Source organism: Triturus cristatus, chromosome 9, assembly GCF_964204655.1.
Source record: "Triturus cristatus chromosome 9, aTriCri1.1, whole genome shotgun sequence".
Classification (NCBI taxonomy): Eukaryota; Metazoa; Chordata; class Amphibia; order Caudata; family Salamandridae; genus Triturus; species Triturus cristatus.
Window position 1 is genome coordinate 464,383,362 of NC_140592.1, and position 23,107 is coordinate 464,406,468.

Consider the following 23,107-nt stretch of genomic DNA (forward strand, 5'->3'; position numbering starts at 1 on the left):
GGACCCGCCCCCTACCCCCGTCCATCAGCCCACAGAGCCGCGAGCCCTTTGTGGGACAGAGGAAAGTGCCGTCTGGCTTGTGAGGGCAGGGGTCACGCCGGGGCCTTTCTCTTTCACGCCAGGTGACGTCTTTCTGTGTGTCCTGCGGACTGCCAACGTCCAGTAACCCCACACTTCCTGTCTCTCCTGCTTTGTTTCAGAGACCAACGTCTGCGAGCTGAACCCCCAGATCTGCGGCCCGGGCCGGTGCGTGCCCCGCCAGGGGAGCTACACGTGCGTCTGCAACAACGGATTCTGGCTGAGCACCCAGGGCACCCACTGCATTGGTAAGGCGGACATATTCTCTGGGCTTGGTTGCAGGCCTGTGACTGGGCCCCCCTTTTCACCCAACACGCTATTTAGAGGATACTTACAGAGGTATAACTGAGCACCTTCCGTGAAGAAACATAAACTTGCTAGCCAATTTGCGATTACAAGAGTAGGGTTCGCTCAGTTGGTAGGCTAGCAGGGCTGGGGTAGAGTCACTGGTATGTCAAACAGCCCAACGTCTTTCTTCTGCCTGTCCCCAGACCATGCAGCCTTTCACAACACTGTGGCCTCTCGCTCAGTTCCCTTATTTATCTAGAATGCAGGCCAGAGGCGCAACTAGAGCCAAATTTCGGGGGGGGGGGGGGGGGGGGGCTGAGCAAAAATTTCGGGGGGGGGGGGGCTGAACTTGAAGCAATCGGCAGAGTGGAGCTGCAGGGGCTCTTCGATGGGGTGAAACAACAGCAAGGCCTCATTAACATGCAAATGGTCTTTTAAAGACCTGTGAAGTGCTCGGGTGCGGCTGCTTTTTTGCCCGGGAAGGTGTCTCATCCCGGGCTGCCACACACGACGGGGGGAGGGGGCTGAAGTCCTTTGAGTCCAATGGGTGTTGCGCGCCTGATGCAGGCAACGCCAGGCAGGGACTTCGCGTTTCTCCGCGAATTTGCATTTACATGGAGGGGAATAAACCAAGCGGGCATGTGAAGGAACGGGAATCCAAGACTTTGTTTTCGTGGAAAAACTGTCCTGATGTGTGCCTGTGTGAGGGGTTGGTTGGTGGAAGGATAAATGTTCAAAGCAAACATGATTTTTAGATAAATTGATAAATAAATACATTTGTATTTTAGAGCATCCAACAAAAATAAAGGGTGTCAACCTTTTATTATCCACTGGCAACATTACCCAGGGGTTGGTTCCCACTTCCTGGTGAATCAGCTAACTCTAACCCTCGCGGGGTTTCACTATCCGAGATAATCACTGGGATGTGAGGGGAAAAGGGGCCTTCTACAGAGGGTCTCAGATCAGGGAGTTGCCAGGATTATTAAGGAAACAGCCCCATCCACCACATGCCTCCATGCAATCTCCTTACTCAAGGCAATAACAGCAGCGTGAAGGAAAAAGCTTCATCCCGAAGCCTCCCAACTCATAGGAACTGGAGGGACGTGAGAGAAAACCAGGCCTGGAGCCTCAGTCTCCAGAAAATAAAGGCATCTCCCAGAGTCTCACTTTCCAGGCAAAATCACTGGGGTGTTTGTGCAGTCACCGGCACACCGGCACAAATTAGGCAGTGACCACAGACAGGTACTAAATTAACCCCATGCGTTTTGTGCCTGTCATTTGCAAGGATCCTTCATTAAAAGGAATATTTTCCATATGCTCACTGGATGCAACAGGGGAAGTGACAGTGTAGGACCTCTCTATAGCACAACCAGGCAGTGAGTGCCCCAGGGGCTGGTCTGACAGATCAGGATGTGGCTCAGTTTTTTTGCAGTTTGTGGGCCTGTTTTATGGCCAGGTGGGATGCTGACATGATTTCCCTGATATTGCCCCAGGCGCGACCTGCAGCAAACACAAATGCAGGCAGTCTCCCATACCTTGCAAAATATAATAGGGCACGTCTTTTAAAACTAGCCTGATTTACAAAGGCGGGCCACTTTTTGAGATATCTGGTTCGCTAATAGGGGGCACTTTTATTTTGGTGAACAGGTCTATTTTTTGTCCCAGTCCGACCCTGGAAAGAGAGGGCGGCTTTAAGTGGGATGAAAAAACTGGAGGGTCTCTCAAAGGGGCGTGGTCAATGTAATTAAGGGCGTGGCTTACAAACACATAAGCTAAAAATCTGTGTTTAGCATAGTGTGCCGCCAGAGTTGTATTTTGCTGTTTCTGTCATTGCATCTAGATATATGATACAAGTAACATACCTACAACAAGTCAGGACTATTGGCTTTGTCAATGATTGTTAGTTGCATAAGATAAATAAGCAGCAACTATGGCTTTTATATAATATTGGAAAAGCTTTCACTTAAAGCCCTGGTGACACCACGACAATGTTGCTGATCCTCAGGGCCGGACTGGCCGTAGGGGGCACCGGGTGTTTCCCCAGTCGGCCGCCAGGGTGGGGTCCGGTTTTGGCCCCCTGAGGGCCGTTTTTGTTACCGGGGGTGGGGAAAATCGGCCCACTGTAACAAAATCGGCCAAAACAGGCCCTAACAAACCGCTCGGCTGCACCCCCCCCACCCCCAGGGGGGCTCGGCTGAGCAGTTTGCCAGGGCCAGTTTCGGTTTCTGGCCGTGCTGCTCCTGAGTTTCTAAAAGAGAAGGGAAATCCAGAGAGAAAATTTCTCTCTGTAAAGGATTTCCCTTACCCTGCAACGCTCGCCTTGCATGACGTCATGCCGTAACTTCTCCACAAGTGAAAAGTGAGCAGTGTCAGCACGCGCACATGGATGTGCCTGCTGTCACTGCAGTCTGGAAAAAAACGGACCACCTGTGCCAGGGCACAAAACAGAGCCCGATAGACACCCGTTTCGAGGCCCCCTTAAAAAAACTGCTGGTGCTCAGACCCGGTCCACTTAAAGCCCTATGCCTAGCTTGCCTTGCCCATGGGTGGGCCCAGCATCAATCCAGATATATTCTCACTCGCTGGCGTGCCTGCAAGCTGACTCTTTTTAAGAAAGTGACACCCTCTCCCTCGCATGAATTCCTTTGCTCATTAGTTCTCTCTCTGTCTTCTGCTGTGTGAATCAGAGATTGAGACATTCTGGAATGACACTTCATTCTCTACTCCTTGGTGGGCTGGAGAGATCCACCCCTCTCTCAGTATGTAGGTGTAGTATGCAAGGGGGCAGGATTTCGGAGCCACAGGAAAATGTTTTACAGTTTGTTTGCTCGCCTTAACCTAGCATTCTTTTGCCATTAGTTGTAATCTGCTGCCCTCTTGTGGTTATTGTTTTGGTAGTTTACTGCCTTAACGTTAATGTAGCAGCACCGACTCTGTTTCTATAATGGGTTTCAGTCTTGTTTCGCCAGTGTCCCCCCTTACTCTTCCGGCTTTTAAAGAGGCAGCCCCCATACTAACGTTAAAGTGTGCAGCCCGGAATATCCTTTGTTCCTGGCACACCAAGTGAGAACGAAATATTCAAAGCCTACCAGTGCTTAATTTGAAAAACAATAAGTGCCAGAGCCCTCGTCAGGAGGCCGCTTCAGTTTGCACCATCCATTGCCCCTGCCAGTCCTGTTAACGACAATACCAACTCAACTAGTAACCATCACACTCTAACAAGTGTGCCAATTCAGACTATGTCACGCCTTTAAAGCTATAAGAATGGCAGTTTTTAGTCAGTGTTAGTGCATATTAATTTAATAAACAGCTATTGTGCTCATCCCAAATTAGGCAGACGGCGCCACCATGTGGCAGACTGTCATAAGAGCCTGTACAGGTATTTAAGGGCCGGTGCTGAGCCCTGGAAACCACCGGCTGAAATTAAGCGCTGTTGATGGTAGAAAACAATACAGGTATGAGGGTGTGCAGTTCCTAAAGATGTAAAAGGCAGTACTATAGTTCCAAGGAAAGGAATGTGCACAAATAGGAGCACGGGCCCTCACACACCCAAAAGGGTGTCATGCTTCATCATTGGGCTAATTCCTCGTCAGGCCAGCGCTGCAATGCCCGATAGGCACCCACAGGGGTATCTTTGCCAGAGGTCTTTTAGTAGCCCTGTGGTGAAGTGAGGGTGTGTAGGCTTTGTGATATGTGTAGGGTGGTGTAAAGTGTAATTTAAAATAGGTGTTGTGATACTCAGGGCCAGAACTATTTAATGATTGAGCTCACTAGCCTAATTAAAAGAATGATGTGCTAATTATGGAAATAATTAGCCTAATTGGCACTGTGAATTTAGTGATGCAAAACATCAGGTCAACATGTTTCTCGCCTCATTTTGTCGCGAGGATTAGGTTGCGATTTTTCAGGACCTAACATCAAAAGATCGACACTACACTAATGACCTAGTGCAGTGCCAGATGTGTGGGAATAGAATATTTGAATCTCCAGTAACACACTAAATGAACGGTAATATTATAAATTTCTGTTTTGAAAGTCAGTCATTAATAAACAATAATTGACCTGTTCACGCGGTGAAAATACTGTTTGGATACCTATTCTAGTTGTCAAAATATATTAGACATTTTGTGAAGCAAGTGGTTGCACCATCTATGCTATATGTAGGTATTATTCACCAATAAAAAACATTTTCAACAAAAAGATTGTCTCCATAACCCAAATTTTGAGTCTCTATCACCCCTAAGTGATGGAAAAAAAGTGTGGGAAATGGAGTGATGGTGCCTCACGGTAGCACCACCATGGAGGATAAAGCAGGAAGGTACTCGCCTGCTACCTCAGATATCATCATCAGCTACCACCACTCCAGAACATGAAAAGGTGTTGGAGAAAAGGAATGGGTAACAACCCACAAGACAAAGTGCTAGGGTGTGTGAAAGAAAAAGCTTGCTGTGACAACTATATACAACTGTGAGCTAGTACACACTGGCTTGCTATTTTATTCTTGTGCTGTGTGTCTGCTCAAATAAAAATGCCGACATGTTTCATTGCCTTAGGGAAAACTCACAGCAATTTCTTCAGGGCATGGGGTATTGTCAATCCACCCTGCACCGTCACTTGTCTTATTAAAAACTCTGTTAGAGACACAAAAAAGAAGACAAACAACACACAGCATAATTAGTTGGTCACTGATTAAAAAGAGAACCAAAGTGGTATATACTGTATCTTAGACCACTTCTCCTTCAAAGCATTTACCGGGAAAATGCCCAACGGGGGCATACCTTCACCCTGGAGCGTGTGTATGTGTCACTCTGATCACTCCTTCAAGGCTCCTTCTGACAACTCCTATAGTGAGTCTGTAATACATAACGGGGATCATGAGGGATGTAATTATCACAATATTATCATTATCTACTCCGAGAGGAGTTGTTCTGAAATGATTCTATTGTCCCACTCTAAATGTGAGTCCGAGCTTCCCAGATGTGCTCTTTTGTAAATGGTAGCACCCAGCATATGGTCAGAAGGATCCTTACGATGTAAACTGACCGTTACTCCCCCTTATGATAACCCAGCTAATGAGCCCTCTGTCCCAGTCACTCGCTCTGGCTCTAGTAGAGTACTAGACACTGAGTGCCCTTTCCTGTTGCTATAGTCTAACTTCAGGTTCGTTCACAGGGCGCAGCTCACCGTAAATGTGTCCGTGTCCGGTGTCAACTCGGCTCCATTTTGCCAGTGGGGTCTGTTTCGTCTCTATGAGCAAACGCCTCGTCCCACGTGATCGGGCTAGAGCATACCCGCCCATCTAGGGAAATCTAGTTGTTTAACCCTGTTACCATCGCCGCCATCTTTGACTGACAAAGTGCTCAGTATATTCTTCAATTTATATCCAGAGTTGTCGTTCCCAGAAAGATTAAAACAGTATAACCACCAAATGTTACATCCAGCTATACAGATGTTGTTAAACTTTAACGCTTCTTACGCCACTGGAGTTTTATCAAGCGTAATCTTTGAAAGATATTTGGGAAATTTATTGCGGATTTCAAACGTCGGACTTCAGACTCACTCGCTAAGGAACTTCTACATTGTGGTTGATTGCATATTCGGATGTCTGGGCCTTCAGAGAAAGTTAGAAATGGTACACTAACTGTTACTCTATAATCACACTACTACGGCAGCGGGGGAAATTTATTGCATCTTTTATGCATACACATCCCACTGTGTGGAGACTGCTGGTGGAGCCTCTACAGCGGTGAGGGAACATCTCTTATCCCATTATGCAGACGCTCAAGCTGCCTGTATGATGGGTGTACATAGGCTTGATGGAAACCCCTAGGTTGCAGACCCGTTTACTACATTCAGAGTCCCCTAACTTTATTAACACATCCTGTATAAACAACCAGAGCCCATAACACTAATGGGTTGGAACTATCACTTGTCCTCGTTACCAGTGGGTGCAAATCATGTGCGCCATCCTAAAAGGAAGGATAAAGCAGCGAAATGGACTATAGGGTTACTTTATTCCATTCAATAAGATCGTTCAGTCCAGTTTGATCTGTACCCTCCTGAAAGTCAGTCAACCTGGAACACAGAAAAAACAAACAACACAAATAACTTAGGACTTACATAAAACAATATTCATTTTTTGTTAAAAACCAAACAGCACACGTGTTGAATCATATCTGCATGCCGCCAATTTCTGATAAATCATAACACCGCCATTCAATACATGGGCATGCTTAATAGCGAAGTAACATAGACTTGGGGTTCTGTTTTGGAAGCACGTATCCCATTCGGGTATTGCATCAAGCCTCATGAAAACAAGCAGAGGAGACGAGACTCTCACTATGCATCCTAAATAGATGAGACAAGCAGCAAGTTTTGTCAGTGCATAGTGCGTCTTACTGTTGTTTTGTATGCTTCGGTAAGAGCCCTCATAATTACCCGGGCGTGTCGGAGCATCCGCTGCAAGAGCTACCCCGGGTCTGCTATCTTCAAGAGAGTCGAGTGAGGGGAGGCAAGGTGTTTATAAATACAGCATCGACATGCACAAGTTCAAGTTCAAGTTCAAGTTTATTTTATTTGTTTTGGTACTCTACTGAGGACCACAAATTTTATACGATAAAATTCAGTTACATATACTTTTAGAATTTCATATTAATACAAAGCTAAAAAAGGTTTTTAAAAATTTATAAAAGTTATAACAAACTAGTTCATTAGGAGGAAATTTGCATACTGTGATCAAATCCTTTACGGTGGTGATACGGCAGTTAATGTATATAGGATACAGATGTTTTGTCCCAGCTGCCACTACTTTTGGGTTAGGGCATATGAATAAAAGATGTTCTACATCCTGCTCCCCTCCGAGGCAGAAGTTACATAATGAAGATCCATTTGGGTGCCATCTTGATGTTGTGGTTAGCACTGGTAAAATGCCGAGCCTTAATAGGATAATTGATCTCCTTGCTCTGTGCAAGTTCGACATGCACAAGTTCGACGGCAGCCGCGGATGGTTCATTAGAACACTAACTCTTATCCCCATTTTTAGAGTACTGAGTCTTCGAATGTAGGTAAAGGAAGTATTATCCATACTCTCTTACATTGGTACATCATAGGCAGTTATTAATTTATCTTAAACTCACTTTTGGGCAAAGCATAATAATAAAAGAGGTTGTAGCGGCCTCTTTCTATACTTTACTGCTGTTCCCTGCAGACTAAACGGACCGCACGAATAAGTGTCATTCAGTTGGGGAAGTGGTTTTAAATAATGGAAATAACCCATGGGCATATGTGGCACTGATGTTCTCTTGATTTTGCAATTCAGATTGACAGACACTGTTAAACTTATATTGGGATTCATTAGCGTTACTGGTATTATCGATGACCAGCATCGCTTTGGTCCATATGTGATACCAACATGTAAAACCTGAAGGGTGTACTACATGTTTAATTCCACCTGGGAGACCTAGTGTGTCAGGCATAAGCTCCCTCTCAGAACCTCTTTTGAAATTTTGTGATCATTTTTTAAATTTCCTGGTCCAAAAAATCCCTCCTTTGTACAGGATACAAGAGATATACTGAACCTCATTGAGGCAAGTAGAAATGAGAGACCACAGATTGATTTTCCTGTCACTCTTGATGTGGAGGCATTGTATACAAATGTACCCCAGGCAGCAACCTTGGAGGTGGTTGAAAATGTTCTGCGTCCACACACTGGACCTCACCCACTCCTATAGGTTTCATTATGGAGTGCGCCTTCCCAGCCTTAACAGAAAGTTTCTTCCAGTTTGGGGAAAAGCTATTTCATCAAACACAAGGGACTTCAATTGGCAGCACATTTGTCTCTGGTATGCCTATACCTGGTACATTTTGAGGAGGAGCATATCTTGAACTCGAACAATCCCTAACAGGAGAGTATATTCTATCCGATGTCGATATATCAACAATATCCTGATCTTTTTACCCTTCACGGTCAACACTTCTGATACAGGATTGCAATTTTTGGATCTCACAATCCAATTGACAGGTGGTAGGCTGCATATGAAGATATTTTAAAAGCCTACTGGTAGCCATAGCTTGCTTTTATATGACAGCCACCACCTTAAGGCCCTCCCATAGGGGCAAATCCTGCGACTTCGCCGGAATTGTAGTGGGATAAGGGTCTACAAAGAACAAGCCAAGGAGCTAGCAGACCACTTTAAGACACTTCACTATCCCACTAAATGTATTTAAACTGTGCAAAAACGCTCACAAAATAACAATAGGGAAGCCCTACTAGTATCCAGGGACAGGCCCAAATCTGACATCTTCACGTGTTACCACTTTTACCCCTGAATACAACACAATTCAGAAAACCATCAGAAAGCTTTTGAAGATTTTGCGGGCTGGTAACCTGGCGCTATCCCTCCCCAGGTTTGCGTTTAAAAGAACGGTCAATCTCAAGGACATGCTTGTCCATACTAGACCTCAAAAACTTGCTGGTACTATACAAAAACTACTATGGAACCTGCCTCTGGTAGTGGGCCACTACCCACGTGGGCAGTGTATGTGGTCTAACAGAAGCTACCAAAACCATTCAGCTAAATGACGCTTCCACATGGTCACAGAACAAACACACTAACTGTAATTTAACCCCGTCGCCGCGGCAGGAATTCCGCCGCGGCGCTGGGGGGTTTGGGGGCAGCGCGGTGGCGCTGTGCTCGTGACGGAACCACTCCGTCACGAGCCACGGTTGAGCTGTGCTCATGACGGAGTGGTTCCGTCACGTCTCCGCCCACTGCGCTAATCGCCCGCACAGGCGGGGAATTAGCGCCGCGTGGGCGGAGCGGCCGCCAACGGCCGTAGCATAACGGAACCACTCCGTCATGAGCACAGCGCAACCGTGGCTCCTGACGGAGTGGTTCCGTCATGAGCGGGGAAGGGGTTAAAAAACTTTATTTACATGGTCATGTGCCCATGCAAAATGATATATATAGGCATGATGACAAGGGCAGTGAAGTTGAGGATCACTGTTACTGCAGCAATAAACGATGCAAAAAAATAACCACAAAAATGAGCACACACTTTGGAACCGCAGGCTATCTGCGGATGACCTGAAATGGACTGTATTGGAATCCCACCAGCACATGAGTCAAGAGATCCTTTTTAAAAAAGATCAACATTGGATCTTTCAGCTGTCTACACATACAATTGGCCTGAATGATGACATTACTGGATGGAATTAAACATGTAGTACACCCGTCAGGTTTTATTTGTTGGTATCACATATGGAACAAAGTGATGCTGGTCATGGATAATAACAGTAACAATAGTGAATCCCATTATACATTTTAATAGTGTCTATCAATCTTAGTTGCAATATTAAGACAACATCAGTGCCACATATGCCCATAGGTTATTTCCATTATTAGCTACCACTTCCCCAACTGAATGTCACTTATTCATGTGGGCCATTCAGCCTGCACAGAACAGATATTAACTACTAGTAAGAGGCTTCTGCCACCTCTTTCAGTATTATACTTTGACCAAAAGTGAGTTTACAGATAAATTAATAAATGCACACGATGTACCAATGTAAGGGGGTATGATAGTACCTCCGTTACTTCCTTTACCTCCGTGCGAAGCCTCAGTTCTCTCAAAATGGTGACCGGGGTTAGCGTTCTACTGAACCACCCGCAGCCGCTGTCGAATGCATGCTTGTCAAGACACGATTGGCACTGACAAACATTGCTGCTTGCCTCATCTATTTAGGGCATTATTGAGTGTTTCCTCTGCTCGTTCCCATGAGGCTTGATGCATTACCCGAATGGGGTAAGTGCTTCCAAAAAAGAATTCCAAGCCTATGTTACTACGCTATTAAGTGTGCTCATGTTTGAATGGAGGTGTTAGTGTTTATCACAAATTGATGGCATGTAGATGTGATTCAACACGCGTGCTGCTTGGTTTTGAACACAAAATGTATATTGTCTTATGTAAGTCCTAAGTTATTTGTGCTGTTTTTGTTTTCTGTGTTCCAGGTTGATTTACTTTCAAAACAGAACGGTATAATATTACCGTTCATTTAGTGTGTTACTGGTGATTCAAATAGTCTATTCCTACACATCTGGCACTAGGTCATTAGTGTAGTGTAGATCTTTTCATAATAGGTCCTGAAGAATCACCACCTGATCCTGATAACAATTTGAGATGAGAAACATGTTGACCTGATGTTTTAAATCACAAAATTCACAATGCCGATTGGGCTAATTACTTCCTAAATTAGCACATCATTCTTTTAATTAGGTTAGTGAGCTCAATCATTAAATAGTTCTGACACTGAGTATCACAACACCTATTTTAAATCACACATTACATCACCCTGCATATATCACAAAAGCTCACACACCGTCACTTTACCTTATGGCTACTAAAAGATCTCCTGCAAAGAGCCCCCTACTGGCATTGGAGCGCCAGTATTGGGCATTGGAGCGCCGGCCTGATGAAGAGCTAGCCCAATGATGAAGCATGACACCCTTTAGGTGTGTGAGGGCCCGTGCTCCTATTGGTGCACATTCCTTTTCCTGGAACTGAAGTACTGTATTTTATGTCTTTCGGAACTGCACAGCTTTATACCTGTTTAGCATTTATTTAGGAGCATGTGTGCTGGACCTGAAAAGCTCCTGGTTCTTCTTATATAGATATAGTAGAAAGCAGACGAAGTAGAAATATCTTTAGAGAAAGTGACTAAGAATTTGAAACATGGTCAGAATAAACAGCGACGACACCTTAAAAAAACAATAGCAGTATTAGAATGGTCCTGAACTACAAAATATGAAGTTAAGTCCAAACAATTTTTGAACCCAGGCAAGGCTTTTTCAGGCATGCTTCTTTTTAAAGAATGCCTGTGTTGTTGCTACTTCCTTTTCGACATTATGCCTTGTTTGCTAAAAAAGATTGTATTGTAATTGCATTTCAATAGCTCTTGCTACCCTTGATAAGTCATTGAATTGCATGGTGCTCCAGAACCGAAGGTGCGTAGTTTATTCAGGAGTTATTGTCGGTTATTGGGATTGGTCTCGTACTGTTGCGCAAACCATTCCCTGCATTTACTCCAGTTTCAATGTGGTAGATGTTGATCGTTAGTTGGATGGGTTATGTGATTTCATGCAAGTGGTTGCTGTAATAAAAAAGAGCTAAATGACATTAGGTGTTGTCAGGTTGCAGGGGTATGACTTGTTAAAGGAGAGGTTGTGATATTTGAAATGATGTGTGGCAATTTCCAGGAATAAATAAATGGGAATTAGGGCAAATACTTCTGTGACATAGAGTAGGCTGTGCTTAGAGAAAGGAGGCCGGCAGAGGATGGAAATTAAGGAGAGGTTCATTTAGAACACAAGTTTAGGCAGCAATTGGAAGTCTTAAGTCCAGGTCAGTTTTTATGGGAATACGGAAGGGGTTATTTTGCGATTGCATGCAATTTGAGGATGCATAACTTTATAAAGAAACAACACAATTTACATGTGCAATAGTGCTATGTTACTAACTTGTGATCAACACTAGAATCAGGCAAACAGTCTACCCATTGAAAGGCTACCGGCAGACCAATATTTTAGGGAGAACGGCTGGTCACCTCAAGGGATGGAAGCATAAATAATGGCTAAACACATTTAAAGGGCAAAATTGTAAGGGTTAGACTGTGTTGAAAAGCAGCAGTAACTGCAGGATCAAAGCAATGTGTGAGAGTATTTGGGGTAACTAATGTATTCATTGAAAAGGAGATTCTGCAACTGCTGGAGTGGATGTCTCTTAATGTGCATCCTTAATGTTGGGCTGACCGTATTAATCACAAAAATGAGGTGTGATCCCTCTTGGATTCTCCTAGTTGTTCCATAGAACAAGATGGGGGGGACAGGTGCTTCCCAAACAGTGAAAGTGTACCGTCTGCATTCCAGTGGCTGGTGGGTGGAGCCAGACAATGACGTGAGGAGGATGAAGGCAGGGCTACTTTTAGCAATTCAATAAACCTTCTTAGCAAGGGGCTGCTGATTAGTTCTTCCTGAGCACTGTCAGTTGGTGGATGATTTGAGTGATGGGTGGGACTGCAGACTGTTGTTAAAAATGGCGAAGTTTGCTGACCAGGCCATCCCTTTATATGTCCCTGCTTCAGGAAGATCAGAGGACCAATCCAGCACATGGTGACTTAAGAATCGTCGCTGTTTAACTGGTAGCATAGGCCTGGCCGTCTTCTTAAAAATGATGATTGACAGGTGGAGAAATATTACCCATTCATGCGGTCCCATCAGATGCCTGCTGATCTCATCTTCTTTGTGTTTTGTGGACCTGGAAGATGTGCTGCTAGCAGAGAGATGTCCCGCCGGAAGGCCCAGTACAAGATCTGCTGACATTCCCATGACAACTCTCTGGATTTTGCTCCTTGTTGATGTAATCCATGTTAGTTGCGTTGCCCCTTAGGATGACTTCCTTTTTCATACAGATGGAAGAAACTTTTTCACAGCTAGATGGGTAACTCTCGAACCCCAGCATATGGATATAATAAAGTTTCTCTGCGGCAGACCATTCCCTGGAGCTTAAAGATCTCCTGTGTGAGCTTCCCAGCCCTCTAGCAATGGATCATTTGCAATAGAGATGGAGGCTTGAAGTTTCCTGAGTGGAGGTTGCTTCATCATGTTTGCTCTGTTGCACCACCACCACGGCCGGACTGAGAACGCAAACCAGCCCTAGCAATTAAGTTGGACCGGCCAGGCAACAGGGGAGCTGCTTTTGAGAAACAATGCTACTACTTTTGTTATATTGTTACTGGTGCAAAACCGGCCCCCAGTAACAAAGAACAGCCCCCACCGCTCCAAACCCCCCCCTACAATTTTGGCCCACAGGAAAAACGCCTGGTGCCTGCTACGGCCAGTCCGACCCTGACCACCACTTGACGGACTGAAGGGTTGAGTTGTTCAGTATGATTTTCTGATCCCAGTCTACTCTCTTCTGACACAATTGGCTTCTAGGCACCCTTGCAGCAGATGCATAAGCAGTCTGGCATTGGGAACAAGAAAATTTAAGAGGTCATGCTGCCCTGAAGAGATGACACCTTCTTGGCAGATAGAGCTGTTGTTTTAGGTTAAGAGAAGGAACATACATAAGGGATGACAGTGTTTCCCTTGAAAGAGATCTTTGTTCAGTAGTGTGTTGATTGTGACTCCTAAATATCTAACCACCTGAACTGGTTGGAGAATTAATTTAGATGAATTGATTTGAAGGGCCAAATCATGGAGTAGTGGTAGAATGTTGACACTCTCCAGACATCCAAATACGGGTAGATGAGAATTGCCCTATTCATCAGAAGGGCCACTACCACTGTCATGTATTTTGAGACAATTCTCGGTGCTGGCTTCAGGCCAAGGGACAGGATTTGAAACTGATAATGAGAATGTGCCACAGAGGAATTTGTGATGAGTCTTGAAGACTGGGACATGCAAGCAGGCAACGTGTATGACTATGTAGTATCCTGGATATGTAGTTCTCCTGTTGCTTTCTCCCTAGCTGCTCAGCCAGTGTGAATGTGCTGCATTGAATGTTGGTGTGGTGATGATGAGTGGAATGTTTGGGTGCCTGGGAGGTGAAGTGTGACAGCTGGAGTATGGGCTGAGCAGCAGGGAGAAAGCAACAGGATAAATACATATACAGGATACTACAGACTATTGATGCAAACAGTCTCCTTCCTGATGCCTGTGATATTGTATGTGCAGGATGAGCTCTCAGTATGGGGGGTTTATGGAATGACCCTGTCTTATGATGTTGATGGTAGAGGGTTATCGATGCGACAGGCTTTGTTCGGGAGGCCTTGGCAGGAGCTCTAGAGAATGTGACTTATTTAGGCACGGTCCATCTCGCATTAGTCATTGCTGTACTTACTGTCATGGCGTATTAAAACTGCAATAAAGTTTGTTTACAAAAAAAAAAAAAAAGATGGGGGAACATTTGGTGTACAGCTGCCAATCAAAACATTTCCCTCTTCCCTCATTTATTTGCATGCCTGAGAGCCAGCAAAGCACAGAATTCCAGTTTCTGACTACTTTTCTGAACCAAGTAGTAACATGAATAAATCCCCTTCACTGTTCGAGACTTGGGGCCATTTTCAATTGCTCTTTGTTTAGTGGGCTTTACTTACAGTGTCAGGCATTCAAGCGCATCTTTGGTGGTGCACAAGGCTATGAAGCACTAAATCTGATATTGTAGTCAGATGGGACACAACTCCGCACCTAATTGTCACTTGGTATGTTCTGCCAAGAGGGAAAATAATTGGTGACATTCCCTCCCATGAGCGCAGTGACCGATGGCGGCAGAGAGAAGCAGTCATTGGTTTGCGAGGCGGCTTTTTGAGAACCCCTGTTCTTTAGAGACTTCTGTTGAAAATATAGAATTTTTTAAGTAGGTGTTCTCTCCACTGAAGTTGTTGCTGTCTCTTCTAAAAGGGGATATGGGAATGCGGTTGACCTTTCCCATGACCTTGAAACTGGACTTCTAGGAAATTCTTTCTCTTTTTCAATCCCACTGATTTGTCCTTCTCAGTTCTCATTTGTTGGAGCTCGTAATCTGCATGTGAGCCAAACAGAGAATTTCAAATAAAAGACATGTCCAATTTTTTTTGTCGAGCTTGAGGAAACTGCGGTGAGTCTAAGCCATGAACTGCATCTGATCGACACTTCATGACTTTGCTGCCAAATCCACAGAATCTTTGGCCACACTGATTGTTGAGATGCATGTAAATACATTGGGTAAGTTGTTTCTTCTGTCTAAGTGAACTCCTTGTTTCCAGTGGCTTTGCCCTCGGGAGCTCTGGTTCTCTGGGTCAGTGCCAGTAAACCCGGCTCTCCAGGAAACCTGTTTGTCTCTTTAAGTTCTTATCTGCTGTCACTCCACAGGCTTCTCAGAAGGAACCTCCTCAGTGCTGAGGGGGATAGGGAGTGACCATTGGGCCAGGGTTCCTCTTCACATCACTTACCATTGTAGGTAGGAAAAAGGAAAAGACTGGAGGACATCAGCTTTGCTCTATTTATCTCTGTCCACATCACACCTACTGCATCCTGTGAGAAATTTGTGTAATTTGCTTTTGGGTAATTATGCAAAATTCCGCAAAATTGACTGAAATTAGGCAAAATGCAAAACTGGCATGTCGCCTTATCTTGGACATGATGATGCATTTTGTGCTAAAATATCAATCCAACTGCTGTGAGCAACAGCTGCTCACGCTCTGGTCATTCATGTTTTTCGCTTGCTCCATTGCTAAAGTATTGTTGTGAATGTGGCAGAATTATACCATGTGGTGTAATGTCAGAAATTTTGTGTTACAATCTTAACGAGATTTTCACTAAATTACACTAGATTACAAAAGAGATCTTGTGCTCTTTCTCCGGCACCAGAAAGAGCAGTCTCCCACCACTGATGACATAAGGACAGACATGCCGTAAAGGATAGAGGGCTGGAGAGTGAGAGTTGCGGGGATGAGGTATTGCACATAAGGTTGGACCTAAGCATATGAAACTTTAATTGTCGTATAACGTAATGCCTGTGCAAGTTTGCTTGTGCAAGTTTTATGGTCATGTCTGCAATCCCGCGGCGGCTGTATTTTAGAGCAGTTGCCACCCCAAGACGGCAGGTAAGAGCGGGAGGAGGGTGCCGCCCCAAAAACGTTTTTCAGGGTGAAAAGACACTTAATGTCACCCACGCTACACTATCATCGCATTGTGGTGAACTCGCGTCAGTGGACTTTTAAAATAAAATAGAAATGTCCCAGAGAGATAGCAAGGCGAAGTTGAAGTCATGCTACATTTATTTTATGTGGGCCTAAGAACTAGAGGGCTTACCAGGCTGTAATAACAGATGAAGCTTTACAGGGCATATCAGATTGGCATGGTCATAGCATGGCAGTATCTGGGCATGAAGGGCTGTGTTTATGCATATATGCGATTGGGCACATGTGGCTGTACTGGGACATCTAAGGCTGTGCCTCAGACCATTGCCCTTTATCTGATTTTAATGTAGCTGTATCTGGGCATAAGAAGAACTATCCGACCTGTAATTTACGGGTGCACAGCCCATTGTGGCTGAGCATCTGGCATATTGTGGCTGCACTGCTGAGGCATTGGTACCAAGTAGAAAATCTCCTGGAAAAAATAATATTTTGGACAGAAGACACAATAGTGGAAATTTAACCTATTGTGCCACGAAATAACTAATCCACACATCGTCATTACAATACTTTAAAATACAGAGAAAAAAAAACTCTTTCCCAAGAAATACCCTTTAAGAGTCAACCAAAATTACCTCCCTGACCAGATCCTAGGAATTTTTGACTACGCAAAATGGTAAAAATGAAGCCTGGTCCAACCCCGTTCTGCACTGTATGATGGAAAAATGGTGATTGCCTTAAAGGCAATTGCGAAATACAAAATGAGACAGTTCAACACTACGCAGTTTCAAGTAGAATGGAGGTAATAATATATGCTAAAATTCTAGCGCTGCACTTAGAAGCGCTTATTTCTAGATTGATTCGTAACTCCCAATCTGGTTTTGTCAAAAGCAGACAGGCTAGTGACTACGTTTGCATATTTTGTCACTTCATGAGAAAGCACCCCTTTCCGCCTCCCTGGCAGCTGCCATTGCCCTCGATGCTGAAAAATCACCCGACAAAGCCTCTTGGCCTTACCTAGAAGCGGGACTGGAAAGGTATGGATTCTGTAACACTTTTATTAAAATTACCCTGTTCCTCTATGCAAGAATCAACATTAATAGTGACCTCTCTGACTCATTTCCTCCCCAGCAAGGTACACGACAGGGCTGTCCCCGTCCCCCTTATTGTTCCTCATAGCGATCGACCCCCTGTTTCAACTACTCAATACCGCAAGCAAGATTAAACGTTTTTCTTTCTGACTTTCCCAAATCAAAACAGTTGCCAATGCCAATGACATTCATTTTCACTAAAGATGTTGAATGTTCCATCCCTCCAATCACGAGATATCATAAACAAACACTCCAAATTTTGAGGCTTCACCCTGATCAAAGAGAAAACCAAGGTTCTCCCTCTCAATCCGCTCTTGTCTCCAACTTTTATCGAGGCAACACATCTTCGCTGGCTGCCTAAACACATTAAAAATATAGGTATTTGGTTCTGGAATAACTTACCTAACTCAATTACTCTCATCAACCAACAAACCATAACTAAAACCAGAGACCCTTTCACATCTTGGTCTCCTAAACATATATCCTGGTGGGGTAGATTAGATGCTCTAAAATCGATGATCACCCCTATTATCAACTTTGTATCTAGCATGCTCCCAATACCCCTCTCGCATTTCTTCTTTTCTACAATTTTCATAATAACCCTTGAGTTCCTATGGGGTATAGAAGGGCAGACTATCACTTAAGAAACTCTGCCTAGACTTTTGCAATAGTAGTTGCCGGTCTCTAAAATGGTTTAATTACCAGGCATCATTTCAGGCTGCTGATCAAATGGAAGATCTACTCTCCTTTTCCACTCCTGGAGACTCTAACCATGGATTTATACAACATATTACACTCTGAGTGGATCTTACGTGACACATCTCTAGAACTTAAACTGGTTGATAAAAATGTATTGCACCCTATATACTCTTCTACTTGGCTATCCCTTTGGTGTAACAAAAAACTGAAAACACTGAACTCACCAACCCTGGATCCATATCGGGTGAAAAAAGGATTATTCCTAGCTAAGGAACTTTGTGACAATGCCAAACCACTCTGCTTTGCCTCTTGACAGACCACCCACTTATTATCAAATATAGACTTTTATGAGTTCCTGAAACTGAAAGCGAGACTGATCAAACTAGGCCCACTTCTACACATACCTTAGTGCCACTTCTTACAGTATGGCTGGCTACATGCCACACTGAAGCTAACATTTACAAATTTCTACAAATATGTACTAGTAAAGCGTGACTCCCATCCAATCTAAATGGGCACCTTACTTTCAAAACATGGGACGTGCTCTTCTGCCCCATCCCTAGACACCTGGAGAAGGATCTGCTCAGATGTATTGGCGCATAAGATTGCTCCCTCCCTCATGCAAACCAAAATGTTTGCTATGCATCTACTACATTGGACACTGACCAAATATATAAATTAAATCTCACTGAATCTAATCCATTCTGGACATGAAGGAAGCCCCTGGGGATCTGGAACACATGTTATTTAGATGCAAACATCTAATCCCATTCTAAGATAAGATCACAACCCAACTCAACAACTTCTTCAATGTAAACTTAGTTCTGGATTTCCCAACCATGCTTTTGGGACCCTATGCTGCCCCCACAGTATTTCCCTATTAGACAAGGACCTTCATTTATTAGACCTTTATTAAAGATCACAATCAAGGTTATATTTCTAGATTAGAAAGCTGCTAACCAGGTATCTTACCAAATATGGTGGGCTTGCGTCACTTACCTGTGAAACACACACAAAACCGTAAACAAATTACCTGGCCTCCGTAGTATCTCTCAGGCTATATGGGGGTCACTGGATACCTTTACTCGTAATCCAGGACCACACGATACTGCAGGGCCGTTTTGCTATATAATCTATTGTGATGTACCCCCCCCCCCTTACCATCGTTCCAGATCTTTGGTACGGTTTCATTTGCCTATAATAGACAAACATTCTGTTTAGTGGTTGGGATTGTTATTGCTGTTATTTATACTGTCTGGTTGTATCAGAGGGTTATAATACTGTACTGACCTTTAATACCGTACTAAGTTGCCTCTCTTTGATATTACTTGTGATTGGCTACAGTTGTAGTCTGCTCTTGAATATTTGTACCAAAGAGCTTGATGCAAACATTACTTTTGTCTCCCATTCTTGTTTCTTACAAACTCTTAATAAAGATTTAATCAAATCAAAAATCAAAGGAAACAATAAGGGCACAGGACATTCTTAATGCTTAGTTTAAAAACGTTGCAGGGGCCCAACACATTTCTTTAGAGCCCGCATCCAAGTTAAAAAACCAAGGGTACCTGGTCTTCATTCTACCTCATGCCTCTTTCTTCCACCACACCACGCTTTGTTCTCTTCTTGTCACTCTTCCAGGCTCTTCTTCGGCACTGGTTTCTTTGTTTCTCACTGTTTTCTTATCTTTCTGTTCCTCGTTCTCCATCTGTTGCCCTTCTCTACCTTGCTCTGCATTAAAGCCTGATATTAAAAATATGTCTGTACCCACCACCTGCAAGCACTGGCAGAAATTAAGCGATAGACATAGGGGAGAGGGGATCCAAGTAAGCAGTAAATCTTTATAATTGAATAAAATGATACGATAGAAAATATGAAATAAATTATAAATTTGGCTCCCAGTATTCACTTTGTACTGATTTTTTTTTACAGATAAATACAGACAGAAAAACATGTATTTTCCTGTCTGCATATATTTTTAAATATGTAAAAAGACACAAAATAGGTCTTCTTTTGAATAATTCACAACTGTCAATCATGTAGGTCATGGTCAGTAGATGTGCTACTTAATAGGTACATGATTTACTAATGAAGCTTAAATAACTGCAGATGTACCACTGTTTAAGCTGTTCTACAATCAAAATGGTTTCAGATTACTACATTGTAGTGTATATGACTAGTCTAAAACTTGTTGGCCGTTCAAATGTGAGCCTACAGTTATCAGTTATAAAAATGTGGAAATAACCGATTGCAGCTTCGTTTTTAAATTAAACACAAAATACAAATATGGATAAATACAAATACAATGAGCAAAAAATAAATATGGATGAATACATATATAAATAAAAAAATAAATACCATTAAACCATAAAGTTGGCCATTTTTATTCTGTTTTTTAGGCTTGTTTATAAATGCAGTATTATCAGCTGTTGTATTGTGGATATACATCCAGTGTATTTTTACAGCATTCACTAAGTGGATGGTAATTACAGTTGCCTTTGTTCTCCTTTGAAACATTTTTGGTAGTTTGTTAATCTTAAACGCATTCTAGTTTCTTCTGAATGACGGCATTTGCTTTGATGAGAGCGTGGTCAAAGGTAACACGACAAACCCAATACCAGTCAATTTTAGGAGTGGTAATAACCTTATGAAAAGCTCTTCGAGTGGAAGTAAGAACCAGACCTTTGGTCATTTTGTTCAGACAATTCCTTATGCTGTCTATGCACAGTTTTGGAGCTGTTGTTTCAATGGAATGTGCTTCAAGCTTTCACTAATACATGAGCACTATATAAAACAGCCCCCTCCCCCCAAAAAAAATCATGGATTTACTGTAATGACCCGTGTAGCCATTTTTTGTGTGATATTTTTGGGGCAAAACGGTTTTTAATGCCACTTCTACTTTCATTGGCATTGTGGTGAACTGGGGTCAGTGGGCTTGAAAATATAAATACCACAGAGAGTTGCCACGGTAAAGATAAAGACGTTGTAAATGTATTTTATGTGGGACAAAGAACTAGAGGTAGGAGAGATGCTGAAGGTTTGAGGCTGGCTCCAGCCCGGCTCTGACTCGGCTCTTAGGTCTTCTGTGTTCCTCGAGCCAATAGTGAGTTGAGAAGCCATAGAGACTCCCTGCCTGACTTCCCCCTTCACCAGGGGTCATCAAACTGGGGGGTGGGCCCCCCGTGGGGCCTTGAGTGATCTCAGCGGGGGTGCAAGTCTCTGCCTAAGTGAAGCATCATGCTTTGTTTTAAGTGTTAAAAACATGAGCAGCAGTAAGCCACCTTGTAATGGGCCATCGCTAAAAACTTTTGACATTTATATCATGACTGGGAGTTTGTGTAAAAAGGGATAACAGAGCTTAACTGCAATGCTTAAATATGTTTTGACATATTTAATCTTTGCTAATTTAGAAGAAGAATTTTGAAAACAATTGAGGGGGGCCCGAGGATTTGTTTTTCAGGGGGGCGCCACCTTAAAAAATTTGAAGACCACTGCGCTAAGCTCAATTCATTTTCCAAGCCCCTCCAAGTACAGCAGAGGAAGGGCTGGTCAGTGCTGCTACCTACTCAACTGCTCGCAATCTCAGCCGACCTCCTGGAAAACATGAGCAAAATCGGCCTCAAGCAACTCGTCATCAACCCTACCCACATTGCAGGACACATGCTCGACTCCGTTTTTACGCCCAGCAACAGAGTCAAGTATAACCATGTCTCACAGCTCACCTGGACCAACCACTACAGCATCCACTTTGCCATCCCAGGACCTACCAAGACTGGCACTATGCCCCCCAACTCCACGTGCAGAAACTGGAAAAAGATCAAATACCAATGGAACAACTCTCTCAACTCTCACCTCCCAGACAGAACATCCAACCCAGTACAGGCTGCGAAGAACTTCTCCCAGTGGACCACAGAATGCGCCAACACAATTGCTCCCACCAGGCCAGACAAATCTAGAGAACCTGCTAGAAGAGCCAGCTGGTTCACCACAGAGCTGAATCCACCAAATGCAACTGGTGGCAACTAGAAAGGAAGTGGTGCACCAGCAAAGACACAGGAGAATATACCACCTTCAAAACAGCACGCAACCAGTACCACCGCCTCCTGAAAGAAAATTTAGAAGAATTCCTTACCAGACTGCATGGAAGCCAGCACAAACCACAGCAAGGAGCTCTTCCCCGCCAAGAATAACATCACCCCCTCCCAAGAACTGTGTGGCACCCTGGCGGACTTCTTCCACAAGATCTCAGTCATCTACAAAAACGTCAAAGCTCAACCCTCCGCTGCCAACAGTATCAACCTGCTAGTATCCAAGAACACAAACCCCAAACACCTGCTCACCTATTGGTACCCTCTCACAACTCAAGCCACAATAGCCATCATGACCTCCGTGCACTTGGGGACACCCACTGACCCCTGTCCCCATCACATCTTCAACCTCGGGAACAAGACAATCGGTGAAAAAGCTCAAGAAAGTCCTGAACACCTCCATCACCTCAGCCTCCTCCCTTGAGCACTGGAAACATGCTGAAGTAAGGACCCCCCTGAAGAACCCATCTGCCAAACCAGCACAACCTAAGAACTACCAGCACATCTCCCTGCTCCTCTTTCCAGCGAAAGCTCTTGAGAAGGGAATCAACCAGCACCTCACTGTGCACTTGGAACACAAAAACCTCCTAGAACCCTCTCAATCCAGATTCTGAGACAACCGCAGCACCGAGACAGCCCTGATTACAGCCACCGATGACATAAGGGCTCTTCTGGACCACGGCGAAACAGCAGCGCTCATTCTCCTGGATCTGTCAGCCGCCTTCAACACCATCTACCATCACATCTTGATCAACAGACTACACCACATTGGAATCCAGGAAGACACCCTCAAATGGATCGCCTCATACCTCACCAGAAAAGTAGAGGACTCAAGACCTTACTGTTCAAATGAACAGTGCAAAAACAACAGTTGATGAACAGAATGCAGAACAATGTCACACAGTCATCCCAGTACAGAGATCTGGGCCTAAATCCATCGTTTGTTTGCTCACATGGCTTGGCAGTTCGGACTGGACTGTTCCCATGAGGCACAGGGTCAGACTGATTTGCACATGGCCATGTCTGAACTGGGGTGGCGGAGTGAACTAAAGAATGATGATGGATTAAACCCAGATCAGTTGACTGGGGGTGAGTGCTTGCAATGTTCAACACTCCGTCCATCATCCCCTTTGGTTTTGCTTTGTTCGCCCTAAGTTGGCAGGGTATGCCCAGACCTGGGTCCCTTACTC

General features: G+C 44.1%; 1 protein-coding gene across 4 annotated transcripts in view; it reads left to right on the forward strand.

The window, feature by feature from the left end:
• LTBP4 (latent transforming growth factor beta binding protein 4) overlaps nt 1–23,107 on the forward strand; it is a 1,245,426-nt gene that overhangs the window by 1,034,283 nt on the left and 188,036 nt on the right. For all 4 annotated transcript variants that reach the window (XM_085625396.1, XM_085625398.1, XM_085625397.1 and 1 more), the window contains exon 14: nt 201–326. In XM_085625396.1, coding sequence (XP_085481522.1) covers nt 201–326 — 126 coding nt within the window. The remainder of the gene's footprint in view (nt 1–200; nt 327–23,107) is intronic.